At 41.9% G+C, this 26,438-nt stretch overlaps 1 protein-coding gene across 3 annotated transcripts; it reads right to left on the bottom strand.

Annotated features, from left to right (window-relative positions):
- On the bottom strand, positions 1–20,885 carry NARF (nuclear prelamin A recognition factor). Of its 3 annotated transcripts, XM_064467455.1 has the most exons (12): positions 20,712–20,885; positions 19,943–20,031; positions 19,302–19,382; positions 17,918–18,061; positions 16,136–16,268; positions 14,688–14,822; positions 9,613–9,731; positions 8,597–8,726; positions 7,827–7,899; positions 5,079–5,216; positions 4,313–4,470; positions 1–3,735 (listed from the first exon to the last, which is right to left on the bottom strand). In XM_064467455.1, exons 2-12 carry the CDS (start codon positions 19,967–19,969, stop codon positions 3,494–3,496), a joined length of 1,380 nt encoding a protein of 459 aa, XP_064323525.1. In that variant the 5' UTR covers positions 19,970–20,031; positions 20,712–20,885; the 3' UTR covers positions 1–3,493. The 3 variants fall into 3 exon arrangements, with proteins under 3 accessions (XP_064323525.1, XP_064323524.1, XP_064323526.1); XM_064467454.1 differs by lacking the exon at positions 20,712–20,885 and having other exon boundaries at positions 19,943–20,143; XM_064467456.1 differs by lacking the exons at positions 19,302–19,382; positions 19,943–20,031; positions 20,712–20,885 and adding an exon at positions 16,818–16,957 and having other exon boundaries at positions 17,918–18,049.
- Between the last annotated feature and the right edge of the window lie 5,553 nt (positions 20,886–26,438).

Here is a 26,438-nt window from a genome sequence, read left to right as displayed (position 1 = left end):
TTCAGTATCAAGATTTATTTAGGACGATTCATGGTCATGCTCCATTTGAATACAAAGCACCAACATTTAGGTAACTGAACATTTTCCAAATATAATCTGGTTGAGACCGCTGCATACCGATATATCTGTTATTCGAAGTGGTAGTATAGCCTGTGTCCATCCATGTTCATTAACCCCAGTGGACAAACACAAGGTGCTGTGGCTGAGGCAAACTTACTGGAGAAGGCAGAGCAGAAGTCCTCCGCCATACATATCCCTCCTTGAGCGGTCTCAGAATGAAGTACCATAACCCAAGGTATCAAGCACTTGATATGCTCAAGTCAGTAATACCCCAGGACAATTTCCAGATTAATTTAGCAGTTCCAGTTACTCTCCCACAGTCCCTCCAATTTAGTATTTTCTAAAGATCATCCAGAGACTAGATTGTCTCAGCACAACATTCAACTGAGAAGTAAAGCACTATGGCTGTGACCACACTAGGATCTTTTCCCCATTGCTGAAAAGGCAGTAGCAATGAAAATTATTAGTTGCCAAAATCCTAATCAGGGAACTAAATAATGCTGTAGTTTCAGAAAGTATGCCTAGAAACACGTATTGTCAGCAATAACAGACTTCCCAACTGTAGATTTAAAAGCCAGATTTAAGTCTTAGGCAAGTATTTCATTATGTAAAGTTGCAACAAGGATTGCTGATGTATGTTAAAATTTCAGTGAATTAAGGTGGAGGGGAAAGACTAATTACTCTCAAGGGAAAAAAATCTTTTTTTCTTTTAAACTGGCACTTTAAAGAAAAAGGCTTTAAAAACTTAAAATCAGTTTTACTTCAAAAAGGCTTACAAAACAAAAGCTGACAAAAAAAAAGAGACAAGTATCAGTCACCGTAAGTCACTAGTTATAATACATACATTCCACCAAACCACTAAAAGCTGCCCAGTTAGATGCCTTCCTCATCTTTAAGAATACTGTGGCAGACAAACAATCTACTAGATTTTTACACTGCTACTATCTCACTAGGTTAAAACACTTGAGTCGATGGAAGAAATGGGGGATACAACTGAAAAAGTTTATTTTATGCACTGAGCCACCGATTTCCACTGCAGTGGGAGCACTGCACGGTATATTGTAGCCAGATTTCTTTCACCTACTGGCCCCTTCCTAGGGTCTCCCACCAGCACAGCACATGAGGCTCTTCAGCGCAACAGGCAAGCATAATGGCAAATTAGAACACATACAGCAGTGCCTCCTACGCAAGATGAGTGTTTTTCAAGGAGTACGAACAGTCCAAGGGTATCCTTTCAGAACAGCAAGGCAGCTCTTGTGTAGTTGAGTGAAGATTTCCTCAGAAAAGCCAACAACTTTTTCGTACCATTTCATCCAGTATATGCACATAAAAAAAATAAGCATACTATACAAAGAAGTTAAGCAATATAATTTAAACATGCCATCAAGCTATAAACCATATATACATAGAAGTATATGCCTATACAAACAGAACAAGACCACTTTATTACAAGATAATTCTGTTCAAGTTTTTGGAGGAAATCATGACAAAGAAAATCAGACCAAAGGAGCTGGATGTTGCTTCTAACAAGTAATCTGTTCAGAAATTTCATGCAACACCACCATCTTTCTTTAGCAGATATTTATTAAAGTTTTGGCTATACATATGTCTTCCCACAATTTCTGGACTCCCTTCCTGTACAGAGGTAGATTTCTGTAGATGTTCTGATATTGCACCACGTAAGTATAATGTTTTTATTACATCAAGGAACAACTTACAAAGGCTAATTTATGGGTATAATCTCATTGCGTGCATTCAGGTAGCACAGTAATCAAATTCGTTTGCACTGGAAAGAAAACATCCCTCAAAGTGAAATGTTTTGCTATTTAGCTGGAGGTCCAATTGAAAGCTGCAGCTCTGTTAACAGCTTCATATTAAGAGAACTGTATCTCTTGTCATCAGGGTAACACACTTAAGACTGTCCCTCTCCTTTTGAGCCTCTGTTGTTTGGGCAATGCAGGAACTTGCACTGACTTCACTGATGCCTTTAGCCCATGCCCTGTGTTGACGGTAAATGCGGATTTCAAATACACACAGGTTTTTGCAGTACTAGATTTAACTCATACAAGCAGTTGTAATATTAAGAAATATACAAGAAGATTCACTCAAACTGCCTGAAATGATTGAAAAAGTCCATCCACACTTTCAGACTGGAAAAGGAGAGCTGAAACTTTGCTAGCTTCAAACAGCCATTAATTGTGAATAAATTTGATGCTACAAGGGAAATCTGTAGAAGTTTCTCAGTAGTTTCAGGTTTTTTTGTCCATCACATTATGGAATAACCCTCTGACAACCCATGAAGTGGCAGAAGAGCTTGCATGCAAATACCACTCTAAGATGTCTGTTAAATGAAACCTCTACAGCATAAAGAAATAAATGCATCAAAATTCATGATGCCAATGTATAGTAAATTTGATGAACTCTCAAGCATTGCTAAGTGTTTTGCTTCAGAGCCACTCCATGAAGTTAGTTTCACAGAAGTCTGTCAACATGGAGATAAATGAAAGAACAACCTGGTATTCTATGTACCAAAACACGAGAATATACACGTGCTGGAAGTCTGACTCAGCAAATCCAGCAACGCTGTAGTATGCACGTGCTCACGTGCCCATGCATATGCATGTTTCACTGTCATAAAGAAGCCAGGCAAAGTAAGAGCACCACCCTTCCTAGCTGCAAGTCTCTAAGAAAACTTAGAAGGAAAGAGAGTTTGCTTTTTGTACCAACCAACCTATCTGGAACTATTTTTAATGAAGGATTGCATTATAACCATTTAGGCATTAGTTTCCCAAGTTCAGCTTATGTGAAGTGTCCTGTTCCTTACAAAATACGACATCAGTAAGGAACAGTGGCTAGTTTGGAACTCAATAGTTTTTGTTAAAATATGCATAGAAGGCATACATAAATTAATTTCATTTCTCCATAAACACACCTGTCCCTGTAAAGGGTTTTTTTGTTAACAAGGCAAGTAATTCCCAAGTTGCTTCACAAGAACTGCAACAATATTGAAATTCATGACTGTTTTCCCATGTTGGAAGGGGTTACATACCTAGGAGTAAAATAATCTCGCCTTCTTGGGGGAGCCTGTTTTGTGAAGGGAATCCTTCACTTCAGGGAGTAACTTCATCAGGAATTACATTCCCTGCCCCGGCAGAAAGTGCTTATGTACCTTGCAAGACCATGTTTCTGAATAAAGAAATCCATTATACGCAGGAGCTTACACACAGCATGAGTTAAATGACAATGGCAGGAACGAGGGCTTTCAGAGACTTCTCTGTTTTTAAAAAGCAATGGTTCTTCACAAATAGTGATCCACAATTAGGAAGCGTCTCATTCATACACTCGGCTAGTGCATAGCATCTGCGATTGCATAGAATGTTTCCAGTGCTGAATCTGTAACTAACCTAAGCAAATCTTTTGCAAGTTTGATTTATTACCATTTGATATCCAAATTGCTTGCTGTTTGATTTACTGCACTGTATTTGGTGTGCAAAGTTTCCTGGACCTTCTTAGAGTCCACACCTTCCAGCCAGTCCTGGTACATCTTTTGTACGTGCACGTTGGTTTCTGGAAGTCTAACAGGTATTGCAGCATACACTTCTTCCATCCGGTTAAGCAGTGCTTTATCTGGTTTCCCATCTTCAGTTTGTGCCTGACCTTTTCCATTTAGGCACCCTTAGGGGAAAAAAAGAGCCACAAGGGCGATGGGGGTTTGATATAAAGAGAAAGTTTGTTAACTTGGAGTTCTTTTTTCATACCTCTCTAAAGAAAATAAGTTTTACCTTTAAATCGGCTACCCCACCACACTATTAGAATTTATATTTATTTAAAGTGACTCCAACATCAACAACATCTTAACGCTAATGATGTTTCCACATCAACAATCTTTCTCTGCCTTCTCCATGGTTTTATGATCTTAATTATGTTCCTCGTCTTTTCTTGCCCTTGACAACCACAATTTCAGAGTATTTCCTCTGAGGTTTGAAATAATCCTAAGAGCCACACTGTCACTTATTTATAGGTCAGAAGAGAGCAAGTAACATTGTGGTTAATTTTAGAAAACCCAATCAATTTCTGAGCCAACCCTGCACATGTAATTGGTGTTCTGGACCATCCATTAAATAGTAATTCTCTTCTTAATAATCTAAAATGCTTAAGAGGGAATGAAATTAAGTGCCTGCCTGTAAGACAACTTTCCTTTGAGATTCAAGGTATGCGTGCAGAACGACTGTGGATCCACAATTATTCTTACCTCCTGGGCAGGCAAGGACTTCTACAAAATGGTATAAAAACTTTCCTTTTTTCAACTTTAGAACCATGTTTTGGATATTTCTAAAGCCATAAGCTGCTGCAAAACGCAGCACTGTCTCACCATCCTTTTCAAGGGTAACTTCTTGAAAGTCCTTGTTCCTGTAAAGATACACAGAGAACATTTTAAACCCCTGCATTCCCAAAGGGATGATCCAACCGTGTCGATTTGTATTCAGATGCTCTAAAGAGAACAGAACAAGTGTTAACAATGAGATTAAGGTGAACTCTTCCAGTTTATAAACTGAGTTAAGCAGAAGTTGGGGTTGAATTTTCAGAGTTTTTAAAGACAGGTGAGTTATTAATAAAATTTAAGCTAGCAGGAGCTACCTTACAGCCACAAATTCACAGATTTATAACATGTAACTGCATACCAGCAAAAAAGCCAGGTGAGCAGTAACTGCATTAGGGTTCATGGTAGCACCAACTAAAGCAGGGGAGGCCTAGACTGGACATTAGGAACCACTCCTTTACCGAGAGGGTGGTCAAACACTGAAATAGGCTCCCTTGAGAGGCGGCCGATGCCCAAAGCCTGTCAGTGCTTAAGAGTCATTTGGAAAATGCCCTTAACATGCTTTAACTTTTGGCCAGCCCTGAAGTGGTCAGGCAGTTGGACTAGAGAATTGTTCTAGGTCCCCTCCAACTGCAAATATTCTATTCCATTCCAACTAGCCCAACTGACATGACAAGGATATAGAACCCTAGCTTACTTTAATGCTTTGTAGGTGATTTCCTTGACATCCACACCAAAAAGCTCCTTTGCAGCATGTTTAAAAATGTGCTCCAGGTAACCATCGGATCTCTTCCCATCATGCCTTACGACATCTCCCTCCTTTATTTCATCAAACCTTAGAAAACAACAGAAAGACCAAGAATTTAATTGCTTCACTTCAAGAAGGTAGTATGTTTTTTCACCTTCTCTGTCTTCCCCCACCAAAGAGAGTTTTATAGCAGTGAGTGAGAACATATTAACATTTTTATTTATTACAGCTTAAAAAAAAAATAAACTAGTCAGGACAGCAGTAAGATGGTGGGGAAAAATAAAATAAATAAAAGGATGCAGGGCTTTCCATGTTGAGAAACTTCAAGCAACAGTAATTTATAAGAATGCACATTTAGCACAGCCTAGACTTGGTCAACAGCCATTCACTGCTCAGGAGACTTTTATAAAAAAAAATAATTTTAGCTTGTGAGAATATAAAAGTACTTCAGAAGTTACAAGCATTTGCTCACTAAGAATTCTGCTCCAGGAGCTGTTTGTCACAGTCTATAACACTGTGCCACTGAAGTAATGCTGAATCAGTACAGTCACAACCAGGCTAGAACACTGAACCTTTGAGATAAGTGCTACATTAGAGTTCAGGCAAGAAAATTAGTGAGATCGTATCCAATGGGCACAGCATTCCCCTGGAGGTTCACCTCTCCCCCAGTTAAAACCAGCGCTGGTGAGCACAAACGGCTGTAGTATAAACTGTACTGGGATACCTGCTGGAGATTGCCGAAGACCACAGCTCTACAGGCTCGTACTCCTTTCTGGCAAAGGAGAAATCAGTAGGGGTGTTTGGTGATGCTAGCTGCAGGAAGAGGTATTCGTCTTCAGATCAGCAAACAGACAGATTATGTCCTTTGCTCTTACATGTGAAAGCCTCTCTAGTTAAGAGTCTAATTATCTTCCCAGAACATCCAGACGTGACCCTTCCTGGCCTGTACCGCGAGCTCTTGCTGGTCTGAGCACAGCACACAGGCACGAAACCAAAGTGAAAATTACGACGGCAAACACCTTACTAACAAAAAATACTGATGTTTTAGTAGTGACAGAGGAGATATTTTAATCACAAGAAAGCTGAAGTTTACAAGTTTAGTATGTTTGTCCCCTCTATGCCAAGTCATTGCATCTAAGAACTACTGCAACTTTTTTTTTTTTAATAGCCTTGGGTGATTTGTTTCATGATGTCTCCCAATTTTAGGCAATTGCTACTTGTTAGCACTCTCTAGCTACAAAACTGAGCTGAGAACTGAAACACCAGTTACTTTGATCACACTACTTCTTTAATACCAAGTACTTTACCCCACATTGCTGCTGTGCTGGGACTTGTTTTAAGAGGAGGAGTTCAAGTTATATAAATTCCTCTGCAAAATCTACATTTAAGACCCCAGAAGATCAAAAAATTATGTTATCAGGTCTCACAGCTTGAACCAGTATTATCAGATTAGTCCTTTTAAAAATTAACATTATTTTCCAATATAAATTGATCCAATGAAACAGCTGTATTCTGAAAAAGAGCTTGTTCTTTCATTGGACAGGTTCATTTAGAAATAAATTGCCACCTCTATGTGATTATGTCTCTAAGAACTTTATGTAATTCTCATTCTGTGTAGCCACCTCTGGTAGAACTAATCACAGAAGCTGCACTACAAACACAGCTCTGAAAACGGTACCACTGTGCCACTTAAATTTCTCCAGTCTAGACAAGGTCCGAGCAGGATACTAACTGAAAGTGAAAAGGATGTTTTTAAAATTTCCAGAGCTTTCTATTTTGTGCAAGAGAACATGTTTATTGCTCCACTACCACCACTTTGGAAAGATACCAAGTAACATCTGTCATACTTGAACAAAGATCAGTGAGCAGTGAGACCAGCCTTTGTAACTAAGCCCGAGAATTAAAACAACATGCGTGCTGCTGTCTGAGCCAGTCGTACAGTAAGTAAACAAAATCTCTTCAATGCTTTGTGATTTTCATATGAAGCATGTTTCAATTTTATCTAATCTTGAAAAATTAACTGCTGTATTCAATATTTAAAAAATTAATTACCATTTCCTGAAAGGATAATTCTATCAATTCTACATGAAAACGTTAAGGGGAGTGGAAATTTACTGTCAAGACTCTGCTCTGAATGAGAGGGAAGCACAGAACAGATGGTCAACCCCATGACTGCATCCCAGCATCTTTGTGTGAGGCCAGACAGTTGGAGGGGAGCAGATGAGACTGTTCAGCTTTACACAAGCTCGAGCATAGGAGAGCTCTGAACGGGGTCAACACCCTGAGACAGACACTTACTAGCAAGTCATGAACTTGATATAGTCAAATCTAATATTATGGCATTAAAATATAAATAAGGAGCTACACAGGTCTTCAAAAATCATAAATTTCAAAGGAGTCGCTAGATAGGTGTCATTACCTCAAATGATATACTGTCTAAATAGAAAGCAGATACAGTTTTATATTATCTGTTTCATATTACTTTTATACATAGCAATGAACATTAAAGAGAATACAGTGGGGATTTCTGGCCACTCTATAAAGGATGAGGCTGTTGTATACTCAGGCTTTCATGCAAGCTTTTCTTTAAAAAGAAAAAACATTTTTTTTAGAAGTTTTACATTTATGTTGAATATGCTCAAAGGCGTTGTCATTTGTCATCGAAATAAGGAAGCAATCCACAACAAAACTACTTACAAACTATCTACAGCTACTTCAGTCACATCTTTCATAGACACATTTTTCTGTTCCATTATTTGGACAATTTCACCTGTAGGAAGACATATGACATTTTACTTCCAACACAAAGCAAAATGCACATGCTGTGCCTCTGTTTAAGAGATCAATATCCTGACACCTATACGCATTCACAGAGACACTCTCCAATTCCTACTAGAGTCAGTTCCCTCCAGTAACTGAGAAGCCTGACACTTCCAGCCCTGAAGAAAAGGGCCTTCAGCTTGCTCCAAACTTTGCATAATTCTATCCGTAGCCTGTTAGGTGAAGTTTGGAAGACATTTCTACGCTGCAGGGGAAAAGGAGGACACGTAGTTTGGACATTAAGCCTGAAGTCAAAATCCACAGCAAAAAGCCACTGGTGCCATGCATCTGGAGCGTTATGAATAATCCCAGTGGAGATTAAATAACGACCACACACAAACAAGACAATGATTTTAAATATGGATTTGCATAACACTTACCCTTCTCAAGAGACTGGCAAAAACAAATCCCTGAATCTTGTTTTCAGATGAACACCAACTTAGAAGGAAAGTATTTTTTGCTTTGCCTTCCCTATACAATACCTATGCTACCAGTAGCTCAAAAACATGTATTTCTTTTTAAAGCAGAAAAAAGCCAACCTTACAACTAAAGCACACTTGAAAAAAGCAAAGTCTGGCGTAAGGGCTATTCTACCAATGGTGATTCACTTGTATCTTTATAAATAGTAAGTTTAAAGAAGATCTAACCTGATGTCAGAACACAATCAACTTCTTGTGAATTATACAAGGCAGTGTAGAAGTCTTCCCGCAAGGCTTCCAGTTTTTTGTCATAACAAGGCGCCACAATTACATGGAAAATTTTATCAGGAGACAAGTTCTGTGGAGCAGAGAAGAGAGCACATGTGAACTCCATGAAGAGCAAGAGACAGCTTGAAGGATGACAAGGACAAAAACAGCATCATAAACTCCCTACAGATAATACTAATAATCAGTCCATAGCAATTAAATTTAAAGACTGCTGCACATAGATGAAGTGATTTGCCCGAAGTCACAAAGCATTAGCAACTAACACCCAAGGTCAGCCTTCTGGCTGAAATGTTTACTTATTCCTCAGACCACATTTTCTGTAGCTTTTGGTTGCCTTAAAAAGTGAATGCAAGTCAGGACTTTAGAATTCATTTTCCTAGCTGTCACTCATTCACCTTTATCCACAACAAGTCCATCAGTATTTCTCTATCTACGTGGAGACACCAATACTTTCCTATATAATATGGATGCAGTTAAATTTAAGTATGATACATTACAAGAACAGCAACTTTTTCAATATACAAAATGGAGAAGATAAAAAGGTCAGTTTCTAGGATACAATGCTTTTATCGATCCCAGGGCAATTTCTACACTATTCTCCTTGGCTCCTGTATTGGCCGTGCTATAGAACTACACAGGAAGCATTTACCAAGCATCTCTTTAGCTACCCTGGATTTAATTTTATCCATAAATGTCTAAATCCATGTTGCACTGGGAGCGCAAGGATTGCTGCCAGCTCACACTGCACCTCATGAAATGAGGTTCTTTGTACATTTTTCTTATCAAGGGCACTTGTATAGCAGCAGAACACCATTTATTCTTCAAGTAAAGGACAAACAATTCAGGAAGATTCTTTACCACTTTATAATACACTAAGATCTATACTTCAGTATTAAAACCCACTAGCCCATCTTTTTAGAAGGGTATAACGGTAACAATAAATCATAATTAATTACCTGCTGCCTAGCAAAGTAGCCCTTCACCAGGGAGCCCATGATCTGCTGTGGAGACTTTGCAGTGCAAATGTGAGGGGTCACAAGATTAGTAAGTACCCTTTCAGCGTAACGGATCCAACCTACGACAACAGAAAATCACAGTTAGATGGTGAAGTGGCACATAAGCATGGCAAAGTGGCAGCAGTTACAGAACTGCTCTTAAAAATGAAGACACCTTCACAGTAGGTAGGACATTTCTGTGTAGGCTGGAAGCCCCACTGTGGGAACTGTAGGAAACCTCAAGGCTCTGTTAATAATTCCTTACAGTTGCCTATTGATAATTCACTGTGTCATTACTTCTAGACCTAGAAGCCACTGTGAACTTCATGACCTATTATACCCTTTCTAATGCATAGATTTAACACAGCAGAAAGAATAGGACCACAGCTAAGAGTAAGCTGACTTTCTAGACCTCAACCCTTGGATCACCAGACACTACAACAAAGGTACTCTGTTCAGCTGCTTAACTGTAACCTTCTGTTTCCTGAGATTTAATATCCGTGCACCCAGCTTGCCTCCTCTAGAACAGAAGAGTCACATGTCACATGAAAGCATTATCACAAGATGGCACATGGATTAAGCCTGGAAAAAATGGCTTCTTTTACTATTGTTAGAGTAGCCACACCTTCTTCAGAAACACCCACACACTCAACCACACACAGCAATCAACTGAAACCCCTGTGTTCAACATTCTGCCTTAGTTACTCAAGTGTCTCCCTCCCTTTCACCAGACTCCCTCAGCATTTCAGCTAGGGCAGGCTATGTATATTCACACCACCCCCAATACCCAGAGCCGTTCTATTATTCCCCACCTTCTAACAGGAACTGACAAAGGAACAGATTGAGATATTTAGGTTGTGCAATTCTTTCTTAGGTGCTGTAACTTAGTGAAAACAACAGCCAATAATCTTTCACAGCAAGGATTCAGAACTTTTTGCTTTACCTACATGAACTGAGAACCAGATACCTAAACTGTGCAGAAGAGTTAGGTCCAACCTTCTATGGAAGTGTGTTGCTTTTGGTGCTAAGAAATAGTGAAAAATATCACAGTTAAGTCTTATCAAACAGATTAATGTTTACGTAGAAGAGAAAAACTGCTGTGAAGTGCACGCTTCCCAGGAAAGGTAAAAGCTGTAGGTTAATTATTAAGCTGTGAAATTCACACATAGATATAAACACCTGGAAATGTTTAAGTCTGAACGCTGCAGCGAAGGCCAACAATAGCACAAAACTGGAATCCAAGTGGTGTTCAGATGGTATGTGTCTCTATGGCAGAGAAGTGGTTTTCCAAGTGTAATAAAATTTTACTGATAAAAATAAGAAAGTGTAAGTATCAGGGAAACATGAGGATCCTCCAGCTGTTTAAATATTCCCAATTCTTGTTGAAGTACAGGCTTCAAGACTGCCAGATACTGGTCTCCATGGAAAAATCACAAAGACATACATCATCTTCAACAAGCATTCATTTCTGTTGTACAAGAAGCTAGGGACTATAGATTTACATGTCAGGACTGTGCTGAATTGCTGCGCTCTGAATAGGAAGTTTGCTTAATGTCCAGCTTCAACTGGGACTTTGCAGATATTACCTGCAACAAAGGACTTGGTGCTTGGTACAAAGGACATATTAGCATATTCTGTGTAATACGTATATCCTACTTCTTAACTGGCTCTAGTCTCAGGTGCTGTCAAAATAGAAAAAACATGACTTCCAACAAGATAAGGACCGTTTTTAATAACATTCTGCCTTGTACTTCAGCAACATTTCTGGAAGGTCCTTCCCTTATACTGCAACTAGATGACCGTTAATCACCAAGGCGCTCCTGCTATGAGGCTACTTTTAGAATTGGAATGTTTTAGATATTGTAGTCATGAACCATAATGAAATTTCATTAAAATCCCAAGAGGCTTCTGGCAGGTATTGTCCAAAGCAATTTCTTAAATTGTTTCTTTCCTTGCAGTAGTCGGAACAAGTGTCTTAGTAGTTCCAGCTCTGCAATGACCATTCATCACTGTTTAATTATACAAGCAGCCTTGGCAAATGAGCAACACGAGGCATTTATCTGCACTTCACATACGCACTAGCTGTTTCTGCCTGCTCGTCAACAGGGCTAAATTCCAGAGCCACAGTTACAGGAAGCCTAAGATACCCAGTACCCTATACCCTGTACAGGCCTATGCCCTTCATAAATTCATTCAGATTATCAGCCATTTGTTGGCTTGCCTTAGCATCAAACAACAGCAAGAAAACCCCACAGATCACTAAAAATTCTTGCAGATGCACTTCAGAACATTACTTTTAGTGGTTTATCACGAGTAGGTGACAAAGATGCATGCTATAAATACCTATGCATCAATATAAAGTGCACAAAAACTAGGATAACTTTCACTACTGTAAAACCCCATTCCTGTAAAACGAAATCAGTTTAGCTGACTAGGACAAAAACATTTGAATCCTCAATAGTTATGCCATAAGCCTGCCCTGTGGACCTATTCCAGAAGTTCAGAGGTTGGCAATGCATTAAAAATGCTGTCTGGTTCCCAAAGCAAATGCTTCGTGTTGCTTACCAGTTGGGTAAATTAAGGAGGAGAACCAACTACTTCTGAGATATTACATGTACAATCAGTAGTTACACTGTTGCACTTTCAACAGGAAACAAAACCCCCAAAAATTAGCTTTTTTTTTTTTTTAAAGAGAGCAGCAGGGGGAGGCAAAAACAACTAATACAGAGACAATAAAATACCCTTTTATCAGGTTCTGGGGCTACAGGGGCTGTGCTCTTTTGCTCATGGTAGATTTTACACCACAGACCACTCCTGCAGAAGGTGATATTTCTGTGGAAAGTTCCATCTGAAGATAACTAAGAGTAAAAGCAGTTATACTTGAGTTCACATTGACCTCATATCTACTGAGCTATATAAAAAACCATTTTGTGATAAACACACCCAGTAAACAACATTTGTGGGACAAATTTATGTAATCTGGGGGCAAAGAAAGGAAGGAGAATGAGGAACGGAAAATGCACCCAGACAATTAAAGTCAGGAAACACAGTGAACAGCCTTACTTTCAAGATGACTAATCATTATTTTTTTTTCTGTAATTGCTGTCAATGGGAATCATATGCTTGCAGAATGGGTTTACAGTGATATTTCAGTTCAGTTTTCCAGAAACAGAAAGCACCCATGCTTCTGCTAACATCTATACCACAGCCAACAGCTAACACCATAACTAGCACTGAAAACAGAAACAATCTTTTGCAGAACAGACAAGCACAAGAGAAGTGCTCCATCAACTATTTTAAAATATTTCCAATGAGAACAGCATATAATTTGAGCTGCTTCTAGAGGAAGAAAGTTCAAATTATCTCAGAAGTAGTTCTATAAGAAATCCTCAGGTTTAAAATTTTAAATAAAGTACGTACAACATGACAAAGCGAAGTAATAGGGGCTGGTTCAACTTCACAGGTTTTACATGAAAAAAAGCAACATATAGTATTTCTGCTCCTGAAGATAGGAGGTAACACTGAGATAAAAGCAACGGGGCGGGGGGGGGGGAAGGAGGGGAAGAGAGACTTTTCCTCTTAACACATATATGCAGTTCCTAAAGCGCAGATATTTCTGCTACAGAATACACAGAACAACCAAAAGTACAAGTACAATTCAAATAGCAGTATTCACACTTTAAATCAATGACAAGAGCAGATTCTGGGAGTCACCAAACACAACTCTAACTCCCTTTCTTGTCACTAACATTTATTTAAAGAACACAGGCCACAGAAATAATTTCAAAGCTAGAAAGAAATATTTTTGTATTCTTATGAGCCTTTTGAAAAGCAACACCATGAACTTTAGGGTGGAATTGAGGCAGGGGGTCAGGTGAACGAGTTACTCTTACCTCCTTTTTGATACTACTTTTTTAGGAACGTGAATTATACTTAAACTGAAAAGATGGCATGCTAACAAATGGAAAAAGTAAACGACGCCTGCAGATTCTACATCTTTACAGTTGTGATAAGTGCAGGTTCTGTTCATTAACAGAACAAGTTCTCAGGTGCAAGATTCTCAGAAGTGAGATATTTACTGAGTCAAGTCTGTGACATTTCAAGTGGGCATTATTTTGTGTTAGACATAACCATCTCACAGTCATAGAGAGTAATGTCACTTGCTACTTTCTCCTAGGCTTAGGTGGCAAGTTCAAAACTTTGCTTAAGATAACGGAGGCTGTGGTTTAATTATGTCAGTTAGCAAAGTTCCTCAAAGATTCTTTTCACTAAGGAAACACCACGTTAAACTCTGTGGTCTGGACACATAAGCAGCAGCCACTAACTCTGCAATTCCAATTCTCATTAATTTCTCCTAAGGTCTTACACAGAACACTAAAAACCTCAGTGCTGCTGTACCTCGGTTCATTATCCAGAGATTCATATGTAATATATGCTTTTTTTATAGAAGCAGTGGGAAACACCACTGACTAATAAATGCCACATATAAACGCTAGCACAGGAAGTCAGTAGTTCAGATCCTTTGCATTGTCAGAGGCTGTGGACTACAGCAAGGGTCTTGTTATTGAGGAGCATCAATAGAGTTTACACTCCTCACCTTTTGCAGAGCTCCAACAGAAGACAACTGTAAGATGCAGCTGGAGAATTTATTGCAACCTTCGCATCTAACTGTGCAAGGCCTTACACTGAATTAGCACGTGCCTTATCCAGCACGATCAGACCCGCTCTTTGCCTGCATGGTTCACATATATGGCTGTGGCACCTCACTTACACACGGGAAAGCTGATGCTGCCTGTTGAAACAAGTTCTGCTCTCCCCACAGCCCATGAAAAACAGGCCCATCTAGCGATGCACTAAGGATGGTCAGTGCTGCTGGTAACAAGTACCGTGTGCAATATTTGGTATCTCTCAAAAGCAAAGCCAAAAAGCTCTAAGTTAGGTCAGGCTCCCAGATGAAACCACCCTTTCCTTAGTTCCTTGGTAACTCCAGTGAGACTAGGCTGAAGTGCAGGAAGGTTGGAGAAATCAGGTCTCACCAGGGCAAGCAGAGGCAAACATCGGTAAGGCATGCTCCTCCTGGTTCCTCCGTTGATACCGCTGCACAAATTCCCTCTGGCTCTCCAGGATACTGAAATCAGCAGCTATAGTGGTGTCAAATACATAATGCACCCCTAGGAAAGAAAGCAGTAAGGAAAGGTGAATTACTAAAATGTTTCCATCTCACAGGCTTCTTTCCAAGTTCCAGGTCTACAGAAAATCTTGGAGGGTCAACGGAAATATTCTTTCCCCTCTCCAAATTTTCAAGTGGTAGAGTAAAAAATAAAAGCCATACATTGAAAAGCTATCTTCTATGTCATGAAACTAAAAGGGCCACCAACTTGCTAATGCTGACTAACAACTTCAAATAGTTGTCTGCTTCCTTATAAGCAGCTTGCCATTCAGCACGTATTTGCTTTTTGTTTAACTGAATGGGGTCTCGCGACTCCTGGGCTGTATGCAGTGACTTTTGAAAAGAAGCCTTATTTTCAAGACATGCTGAAGTCACGTATCATTATCCACAAAAAATACATCCAGCTAAGAGGCGTATCTTCCGTTGCTGAAGTTGTCTGCAAAGGTACACCAGCATATCACCAACACAGCAGAGACCTTCTGTCTGCCTATTTAGCACCATACTCCCCATGTGCCTACGTAATACTGAGCGTGTCTCCATAGCCAGTGAGGCATAGATAATTAACAGATTCTAAGAAAACTGGGGCCCACCAGAGCTTAGCATTCCTTTTAGATGAAGAAAATACACTGGGTACAGAGATGTCTAAAAATTACAAAAAATTTAATATTTTATATCTATATGGTTTTTATATATATATATATGGGAGGAAACAGTTTATAGGTTCTTATCACTGTCCTTTTCCTTCCTCCCACAAGTACATAAAAAGCCCTCAAACCTATAGGCAAAGTGTTTTTTATTTTTTTAATAAAAATTCATATATATAATATAAAGAGTAAATGAAATACAGCTTTAACACAAAATAGGGAGATACAACAGTTCTTGCATGTAATTTCAAATTACAGAAGAAAACCAAACTGAGAATCTTCCAGAGATATAATGTGTCAGCATGACTGGAAGGCATTTAGGATAAGACTTCCCTGCTCCCTCAAGTTACAAAGTAAGGGGAAATCTTACTGATGCTCATGACCAAACCCTCCCCAATTTCTTGGTAGTGAAGGTTTTGAAGACAGCTCTATAACGTCCTTCTATTCTGCGGCTTTACTACCAACAGGGTAATGCCTCCAATCCACTTCTGAAACTGGTGTATGTCATACTGGTGCACTGTCATTAATATCAGAGAGTGCATATTTCAAATTCTAAACTAGACTGAGCTATGGCCCTTTATGACTGCGTAACAAACAATCCTGCTGAGGAAGCAAAAACCTAACAAAGTCTCCACTTTCTGCTGTACCATCATAACAAACCCAAACTTACCGAGACTTTTGAGGAAACCACAGAGTCTCTTGGCTGCATCATTCACAGACAGATTGAATTTAGCAGCAAAATAAGGCAATGACTGAGGGCATATAGACACTGCCAACACTTTGTGTTTTGAGGTATCACATTTCTGGTAAATAAAACAAAAAGGAGACAAGGTATGTAATTACAACAGGGTAAGGCTCCCTACTTTCCCTCCCTTTTCCACTCCTGGAGTTGTCCCTCAGTGCTTCAGCATACCATATCATTAAAACCCCTATGAAACAACTATCAAGTTTCCTGAGGGCAGGACAGGATGTTCCTCTGATCCTGTCAGTGCTCATCTCTGCTCATCTGTAGGCGTTTCTTTTATAAAAACCCAAGGAAATCCATCCCTCCTAGAACAATTCTGTGGTTGGTCTCCTAAAGGTGTACGGAAGGTTAAGAGACAGCGCCTATGACGTCCTAGTAATATGAAATGTTCTAGCTAATATGAGAAAAGCTGTATGTTTGAACATTCATAAATAATGCTTACAGGAGCATGGGCATTTGAAGTTACAAATCCAACCCAGGAAATTAGAGAGCTGAGCCTTGGTTAAGGCTCCCGTGTCTCTATCACTGAAGTTGTTGAGGGAAACTGGCAGGACAGGACCCTCAACAAACCAGTGTTAGAAGGCACTGAGGAACCCTTTGAAAATACCTGTGGTGGTGTGTAATTGTAAAGCTCCGATGACTGTGACATTTATTTGAAGACGAATCTTGTGTCTTACTTGGGACCTTTTCCATACCAGTAGAACCCTTGGAAGACAAACCAGGACTATGCCACAGACAAGTCTCACCCTAAAAAGGTTAGAGACCGTAGTTTGTACTTTGACACACCAAATGCTGTATAATGACCCCTCAAGTAGAGCTTGTGACTGCCTGCAAAGCATCTCCCTTGCTCACTCTCCTCTTCTGGACCCCTGAAGCTCCGGTCAAGGTACCTGCCTGCCTCCCTGTTGTAGACTTCAGGCTCTCTTAATGTGACCCAAAAAGATTTTTGTTGTTTCTTCTCTTTTTTTCATGTACGATAACATCACTCTGTATGGACAGTTGAACTAGTTCTAAGAAAACTGAATCTTCTTACTTATGACATTTATGTAGAGATTAAGAAAAAGCATCAGTTCTGGTAGCTTTTACATACCAAGTAAGGACACAGAAGTCTGGAGCAGAACTAAAAGAGTTAACTCAGTATTAAGATCTAAAGATCTGACCACCACGCATAGAAACTAGCTTCCAGGAAATCCAGACCTCAGCAGAAAATAAGACAGCAAAAGAATGCTTTTACAAGTTTTGCTAAGAATTTGGACAAAAAAAATAATCTGCTCCAAATATAGTCAGCTCAAATACATATTCAGAACAATTCTACTTTCAATAGCTTGCCTTCATAGCTTTATATTATGTGGATGGCGCCAGAACCACCCAGAACAGTCCTACTAACAAAAGGTACGAGTATTTATAAACACTGAACCACAGACTAATTTATTGTTACAGTAACATTTTCCAAAAATTTTATTTCTGCAGGTGCAATAACTTTCCTCTAGCACTTAGGTTAAGTGCTGTGATCCTGCATCTCTAGTGTGAAATTATTTTAAGCACTTTAGTGTCCATCTTGCCTGAAGTTTTCACTTCCTCTCTAGATAAAGTATATCCTGACAAATCTTCACAGTATCTGCCGTGGCAAACCAAGCTGCTTAGTCATTCTGTAATTTCCTCCTCCTCAACAGAAAACAGCATGTTATTTTGTTTGTGTCACTTTACCTTATTAAGGTTAAGAATGCGAAAGAGCTCCTTCTGATTCTGTTGGAAAACTCTGGCTCCTTCTTCTGACGTCATACAGTTGTCACAAGCTAGGCAGTCACTAAGGAGTATTTTAGCATTAGCCAACGTATGAAACTCATTTTTCTGGGGGGGATGAAAAAAGAATAAAGAAGTATTAAAAAATGATAGACCAATTGAAGACCTCTGAAACGACACAGCTGAAGAGCAAACATGGCCTCACTGTCTTGTTTAAAACAAGACAATCCATGACACTAGCATAGCATCCAAGATTATTTAAAGTAATCAAAATAATTTGTTCCATCCTTCTTCATGGCTCTGCTATTATTACTGTGAAACCGCAAAATCTTTAAGCATAAACATAGATCTAAATTTAGCCCTGTAGTCCATGTTCTAGTAACTTGATTTGCATTGCATTTCAAACCTGACAGTCCCCATCAACTTTCCAAGCAACTGAGAGAAATTTTACTTGAACCATTAAAGCTATGTAACAGCCAGATGCCTCTCTAACAGCAAGATGACTGGCCTTTTACCACGAGATAAACCAAACAGAACGCAGTCCTACAACTACAGTGAACATATACAAAAGGTCAGGAGTTTCAGGCTTCTGGCTACATACTCTTGGCAGCTCACCTGTGGGAAAAGGGAATACTTGGGCAGAGGTGCAACATAACCAGGCTACTTGCAAAAAAGGAAAAAGAGCCAAACAAAAAACCCAAACAAAAATCCTTCCATGAAGAAGCCATTCCCAGGGAAAGAGTTCTCTCTTGAAGAACAGCACATGATCTGTAAGTTTCTCTGACATAAAAAGCAAGACGACATTTTTTATGTTTATGCTGTCAAAACCCCTCTTTCCTCCTTACAAGCTCTGTCTCTGCTTTGAAGACCTGATGTAAGATTTGTGGCACTCAAAAAATTTTTTTTAGAATTTCAATTTCGGGTTTGTGTTTGCATAGCATATGTGTGGGGTGTGTTATTTAATCTTTTCTAAAGATTCTTGATTAGATTGAATATTAAGAGCAATTTCTTCACCGAAAGGGTTGTGAAGCACTGGCCCAGGCTGCCCAGGAAGTGGCAGGGTCACCATCCCTGGAGGTATTTAAAAAGCATGTAGACGTGGTGCTTGGCGACATGGTTCAGTGGTGGACTTGGCAGTGCTGGGCTAACAGTTGGACTTTATGATCTTAAAGGTCTTTTCCAACCTAAACAATGCTGTGATACTATGCATAGAAGTGGCTGTAATTGCTCACAACTGCTATTGAATAGCGTTCTATTTGGAGGTTCTCTACTTATAACCTCCTTTGGGGTACAGCACAAAAAAAAAACACAAATAAGAGTAGATTACAGTTTTTAGAAAGAACATTACCTCTTCAAAACCATCATTTGAACTCAACGCATCAACAGATGTACTTTGCGTATCATCATTTTTCTGTTTTTTACTGCATTCCTGGAGCAAAACATAAAATACGTGTATTATGCAATATATGCTCACCATTCAACACAAACATCTTCACTAAACTGTGATTAGGAACTAATCTAGTTCTTTTACAGGTTTTTGGCAGTGTTAAACCTACATCTTCATACACAATGCCCTGTTTTCCAAGTGCGTTTTCTACGGTGAAAAAAATTCCACAGAAATTCACTTTTTTCATCAGTTTTACAGTTCTGAGCGGATTTTTATTTCTCCATCCCAAGGGGACGATAAGCCGAGCGCGGCAGGAGCGGCGTGCCGGCGCCGGACCGCGGCGGTGCGTGAGGGCTCCCCGCAGGGCGGGCGGCCGCCTCCCCCCGCTCCCCCCGCCGCCCGCAGGGGAGGGAACGGCCGCGGGGCTGCGCCTCAGGTGCCGGAGGGACCGGTGACCTTGGAGCCGGCAGCCGAACGCCGCTCCGCCTCACCGGGCAGACCGGGAGGTCGCGGCCACCCCCCCCACCCCCAGCTGCCCGCCCCCTCAGGCGACCTCCCCCGGCCGAGGGGCGCGGGCCGGGCCCGGCCGCCCCCGCACTCACCTTTTTGGTGCAGTTCTCGCACTTCATTTGCGATCCCGCCGGCGCACCCCGGCCCTGGCGCGGCTGCCGAGCGGTCCTCGCCGCCGGGGCTGCGGGACAGGAGCAGAGCGGGGCGGACAGGTGAACCCCCGCGCACCAGCGGCGCCCACTGCCAGCCCTCCTTCCTCCCCTCCCGTCGCCCTTTGTTGCCGTGCCCGCCTCCTCGCCCCTCTTATCGTCCCCGCAGCCATGCCGCCGCGCCGCCCCGTCCGCCCGCCGCCAATACGGCCCCCGGGGCGGGGGCGGCCCCGCCGCGCCCCTCACGTGCTCCGCAATTTAGCAGGGTGTAATTAACCGCGGGAGGGAGGGAGGGAGGCGGGCGGCCCTTGCCCGCCGGCCCCCTCTCCCTGCTGCCCCAGCCCGTTGCGCGGTGTACACAGCGCTCCCCGCATTGGCAGCGGGTCTCGGAGGAGCCGCGGGGCGAGAACCGCTCGACGCCGGGAACGGGCCCCCCGCGGGGGAGGGTCCCCCCGCAGAGCGCGCGGGCTGCCCCGCACCGCGGCCCTGGTTCCGCCAGCAGAAGCTCGGGGTCCCCACCCGCAGCGCGGCCGGCTCTGCCATCGCACCCCCCCCCATACACAACCCCACCGCTCCACAGCCCCCGCACCGAGCTGGGGCGGCGGGAGCGCGGGCGGGCTCTTCAGCAGCTCCAGGGGGGAATAAAAAAAAAAAGCAACAATCAAAAAAACACCCAAAAAGGGGGGGGAGGGCGAAGGAGCGGGCACCGTACCTCGCCGCCGCGGTGAGTCGCGTCCCCGGCAGGCGGAGGCGGGCAGCCGGGCGAGCCGGCGAGGCTGGCCGCGGAGGCAGGCGGGGCAGGCGGCGCCTCACCCACCGCCTTGTCGCCGGCAGGTTCCCGGCTGGGCCCGCCGCCTCCCCGCCCCCCCGCGCGGCGGGGCTCATTGTGGACCTGAGCCTCGTCACGTAGCCGCCGCCGCCGCCGCCGCCAGCGCGTCCCCGCCGCGCGTCCCCGCCGCAGGGCGGGCACGGAAGGCCCCCGCGGCGCGTCCGTGCGTGCGTGTCCCCGCACCCCGGAGCGGCGGGGAGAGCGGAGCACGCCCCCGGCCGCGCCCGGCGGGGCCGCCCCGCAGCGTCGCCTCTGCTGCGGGGAGCGCCGGTAAGGCGGCGGCGGGCAGCGCGGAGCAGCTTTGCGCGGGGGTTCGCTGCCTCCCTTGAGCTGCCGTGCTTATTTTTAAAGACATACTCTGCAGTTATGTCACATACACATCCCCCCCCGATTTTAATTTCCCCTCAGTCCCTTTTAAATGCAATAACACTATGGAAGTTACTAACGCCATTACCTATGACCTCCCATTTCTGTAACAAAATACAAGTATCGGTGATCCTGCTTCCAGGCGGGTATCACAAATCCTTAGGTACAGCATTATTAGAAATACGTATCAGCCTCCCACAACCTCATAGGCCCCAAAGCATTAATTAAGATGCTTACGATTTATGTCAGTGATGGTCTTTCCAAACCTCAGGTTGTAGCATTTAATTAAAGATTCAATCCACATCTTGCTCCTCTTCTAACCCCCCTACCCATTGAAGCAGACACGTATAAGCATACACCTACGGCTGCACAGAGAAGTTTTTCAAGTAGAAAATGACCTTTAGAAATTAGACCTTCCAACAAACATGCAATTTCCTGTCTAAACTGCAACTTTCCTCTATCAAGCACACGGGGTAAATCCCCTCCTGTTACAGATCAGGCCTAATGCTTTAATCCACAAACCGCATTTCTGTTCAGCATGAGCAGCAATGCTGTACAAGAACTCGAGACAGTCACAGCTGCAGAAGTTTGTCACCCAAGGGCAGAACTCCCTACACGCGTGTTTCACTGCAGCTGTCTGTAAAAGACATCACAATCCAGAGAAGCAATTGTTCCTGTATTTGGCTGATAAAGATTTCATAATCAAATTAAGTAGCAGAGCAGAATGTAAAAATAATGGTGTTTTTTTTTTTAATTGACAGACTATAGGCGAGTTATCATTGAGGTCAAGGAAATCAGGAATTCCTTAGCTTTACCATAATGAAAGCAAATAGAAACACTTTCTTACTGCCCATTTAAAGTAAAATAAACTGATACTGCTTTTCATATACCCTGGAAAAATGCCACTAATCCGAGCTTGAGGTAAAAATTGTAATAGCATTGGTCATAACTTTCTGTGCTTCTGTGATCTTCATTCAAAATGCTTTCACACTTCATAGTAACAGTAACACTCGTTTTTTTAAAAGCACTACAAACACTCTAGAGCAATCCCTGTGCAAATTAAGAATTTGCGTTTCCTACAGAGCTGCTGGAATGCAGCACTGGCTGACATCTTTCCTGTTCCTTTGGATCAATACTTTCATACTAAAAAGCTGTGCCAATCTTGCAACTTACTCCACAAGGATACAATAGCCACAGTTGCATTGACAAATACAGTGATAGCACAGATGAAAGTTCCAGATCAGGAACGTGTTGAGATTTGCACTTGAGAAGGAACAGCTAAAATCCTTCTGTTTCACACTTTGATGATTGTGCTTACATTTATTATCCAAACTCGATATAGCGATTCTTCAAAAGACATGACAGCTTTGGATATTTCTGTGACTCTGCACAGATCATATTTAAAATATTTCATATTTCCCCCATATTTCTTTATTTTCAAAATGAAAAACAGATAACTGAGCGGGTGCCAGAGCAGGGGCACAGGCTGCCCAGGGAGGCTGTGGGGTCCCTTCCCTGGAGACATTCACCCCCCGCCTGGACGCGGCCCTGTGCCCCTGCTCTGGGGGTGCCTGCTCCAGCAGGGGTGGGATGGGGTGAGCTCCAGAGGGCCCTTCCAACCCCCACCACTCTGCGATTCTGTGATAACTATATGAAAATCGAAACATTTGCAGGAACACCGAGGACCTCTTAGGTACACATCTTGAGTACACCTACTTCATCCTCTGGCATAGGAATACCTGGATGGAATTAATTTTAACCTAAGAATTCAAACAACAAAAGAGCAAAAGTTTGTGCAAACCAAAGAGCACGCAAGGAATCAATGTTCAATGCACAGTATAAGATTATACTTGTATAATCATTAGATAATTAGACGGCCCATTTATTTTATTGCCAACAGCAATTTCTGCTTTCCCTTATCTATTTATGCCATTTCCCACTGAACATTGGATCAGTTGCCATCAGCACGGTGCCTGACAACCTGAGAAACGAAAGCACCATCCTGTTTTAATCAGCCCCCGGGGAGGTAACAGTTACTACCTTTGCACCGCTGCAAAGGCTACTTCCAAAAAAACCTCACAATATAAAAGCTTTCCTGTGTCAGCAGCAGGCAGCACTTAAGAGCATTACATGCTTTTATGGCCTCTCTCGATGTATTTGGCCTCCGTTGCTACATTTAACATTTAGACCTGCACGTCAAGCATTTACACCAAGAATGACATAGAAAACAAAGTATTTCTCTATGAAAACAGTATGCTGCAAACAACTCCAGAAAGCTTTAGCAGTTAGGCATCCGTCCTGCAAGGCACTGCAAGCTGTAAATGCCTCCTCAAGTCGGTGACAGCATACGCCACACACAGCTGTCAGAATTAGGTAATAAATCTGAGTTACAGCTGGTAAACATGTATTCCATGAAATTAGTACTCCCCAGGCTTTCTACACAGTGTTCCCACAGAGGTCAGCGGGGCACTGTGCAGAGTTCAATGGGATGATGTCACTTACAGCAGGGACTTACACCCAGCACACTCCTGCTGCAAAACAACCGTTTCAGTGACTGTTTCCAACCAAGCGCACCAACACTGGCGTGTTAGTAAGATCACATTGCACAGCTGATTTTATAAGTTTAAGACCCTGGGGGGTGGGGGGGGATATAAGAAGCTAGCATAGAATATTTAGGAAAATGGTTTGAAATTAGGGAAAAGGACCAGAAATATAGGTGTGTGAAACTAATGCAAAATAAAGGCCAGTTCTTTCATATCTGCATGTTCTTGTTTTTCAGATCAATGACTTAAAAGATACAAGTGTATTTACTATACAATGCCTTACAAAAATTTAATTTTATATTATCAAGCAAGAAGTCTACAGTCATTTACATATTTCTGATTGCTTCTTCTGGCAAATAGTTTTTGTTTTCTGCAGCAACGTGTTTTGGAATTCATGCTGTTCTTTAAGTCCAAGATCAGGCTTTTAAAATGTGTTTCTTCTCCCTTTTTTTATTGGTAGGCATAATACCACTTACCTACTTCAAAACGCTGATGTAAAATCCCCAGATGATTGCAGAAAAAAATGTTGTAAGAATCATTAATTGATACCAGAAGCTTACAAGGATCCTTGCCATATTCCAGTTTGGACAAGTGCTTGATTGTGGATGTGTGTTGTATTTCACACAATATAATAAAATTATAGTGTTATAAGGAATAATTTATCTCTAGCTTAATAATTAAATTAAGTCATATCAGGTTATCCTACTGTGGTCTTTGCAGAACAGAACTGGAGAAATCTACAGTTGCTAATATTTTTGCAGATATTAAGAATAAAAGAGTGATATGCTCTGTGGTATATATTGAGTGGAGAGGACAGATGAATTTCCTACTTATTTCATTCTACTCTAGACACAAGAAGTCTCTTGTCTTGTATCACTCCAAATGGCTTAACATTGGGTTTCTGGAGAAACTGGTTGCTTATAAAAGCTGACTGACAACTGCTTATATATAAATTTCTTCTCAGAAGACTCAGTCAGCTGCTTGTTTGGGTTGAAAACACATGATACTTATTACTTCCTATTTTTCATCCAAATCCAGCAGCTTGTACCTCATGACTCACAAGCATGCCAATTAATTCTTGCAGTTCCTCATAGCCTTTTTCCGCTAAGATAGTTACATAAAAATCGCAGATCAGGTTGTATTTTCTACTACTTACAGTTAGTTAACTCTATACCATGGAGTCTGAGTTTTTTCCCTATCTTCAAATAGTTCACTCTGGCCAGTTATGAAAAACACTGTCTGATCAAAATCTCAGTTACTGCTCACCAACAATGATGTTCAGGAACAGCTGAACAAACTTTTACCATGTTATGGCCTTGAGCAAACATTCTGGAGTATCTGGATTCACATTAGGAAAAAAGCCAAAAATTGCATGTGTCATTCGGGAAGGACCACATTCCTTCCTGTGCAACTGAGAGGACCGAATATTGTTTATAGATGCAGTTATAAATTTACTTAATAAAGGGAATTTAAGAAGATAAGCTAAACTACGGACATCTGCACTTTACCCATTTTGCCCCAAAGATGACATGAGTAGTGCTCTAATGGACTGAACAGGAACAGCTTTCACATGTGCATGATGTTTAACTGAACTGGAAACACAAAGGATTTTTCAAGGGTAGCCTACTCTCCACAATAGCAGAGTCATTCATATTTCAAGTGAATTCAAAACCTTCCTCCCCAAGCAACAGATTTTCCAAACCCAGGCCTTCAGCTGACATACAAGTCACAAAAAGTCACAACATCAATGTTAAACGCGTGAGTTTATCATGATGATTTCTGCTTTGCAATTCCCCCCATTTTTGAACAGTGATATTAATTTTTTTCAGGATTCTGTTCAGCTACAACAGCTATCCAAAAGAACATTGCATTCAGTTATTATAACCATCATAGCTATCAATGCTGAAAGCTAATGCTTATAAATACCCAGTATTACAAAACTTGTGATAAAAAACATCAACTGGCAACACTGGTATAATTTACTGCTGGCAAAAACACAGCAGCAAAACCCCCCACAAGTATCAACAGTCATATGTGGAAGAATGGGAAACTTCAAAGTAGTCAGCTCTCTGCTTGCCTATGTGCAGTTATTCACATGGACATTACCCATAACAGACACACAGGCAATGGATTTTAGCTGCTGCAACAGGGAATCAAGGTTCCAACCACAGGTCTCCTCTTGGTAGCCATCTTGAGACAACTTTGTGACCCTGAGAAATCACTTACAAACCTCACCCTACCACAGCCTCCTGCCCCTACAATAGGGACACAAAGTGCTAGCAAGTAGTACCTACTGCAGAGCACAGGTGCTCTGTGACAGCGGGTGCCCCAGGTGCAAGGGGCTGCTGCCATTGAGAGTCTGGAGGCACAAGGGCTGGCCAGCCATGGGGGGCAGCTGGGAGAGGCTCCCCATTATGGAGAGGGGCTCCCCAGATCTCCCTTGCTCCTCAGCCTGGAGCAGTCGGCCCTACTAAGCTCTTGTAGTACAAGGAGCCATGTCTACCTCACCTAGAGCAGGTCTAGCAAACTACCACCAACTGTACTCAGTAAAGCTCTTCCACGCACCCAGCCTCACCCTAAAGCATTTTGCCTCACTTCTCTGCCAATGGAAGAGTTTCTCCTCCTTAGTTTTTTTTTAATACAGCCATATAACCGAAGGAAACGCCGGCACTGTTGCCTAGGCACCATCTTGACCGCTGGC

Source organism: Phalacrocorax carbo, chromosome 16, assembly GCF_963921805.1.
Source record: "Phalacrocorax carbo chromosome 16, bPhaCar2.1, whole genome shotgun sequence".
NCBI classification, from domain to species: Eukaryota; Metazoa; Chordata; class Aves; order Suliformes; family Phalacrocoracidae; genus Phalacrocorax; species Phalacrocorax carbo.
Note: the sequence above shows the minus strand (reverse complement) of the source record. Positions and strands in the feature narration are given on the sequence as shown.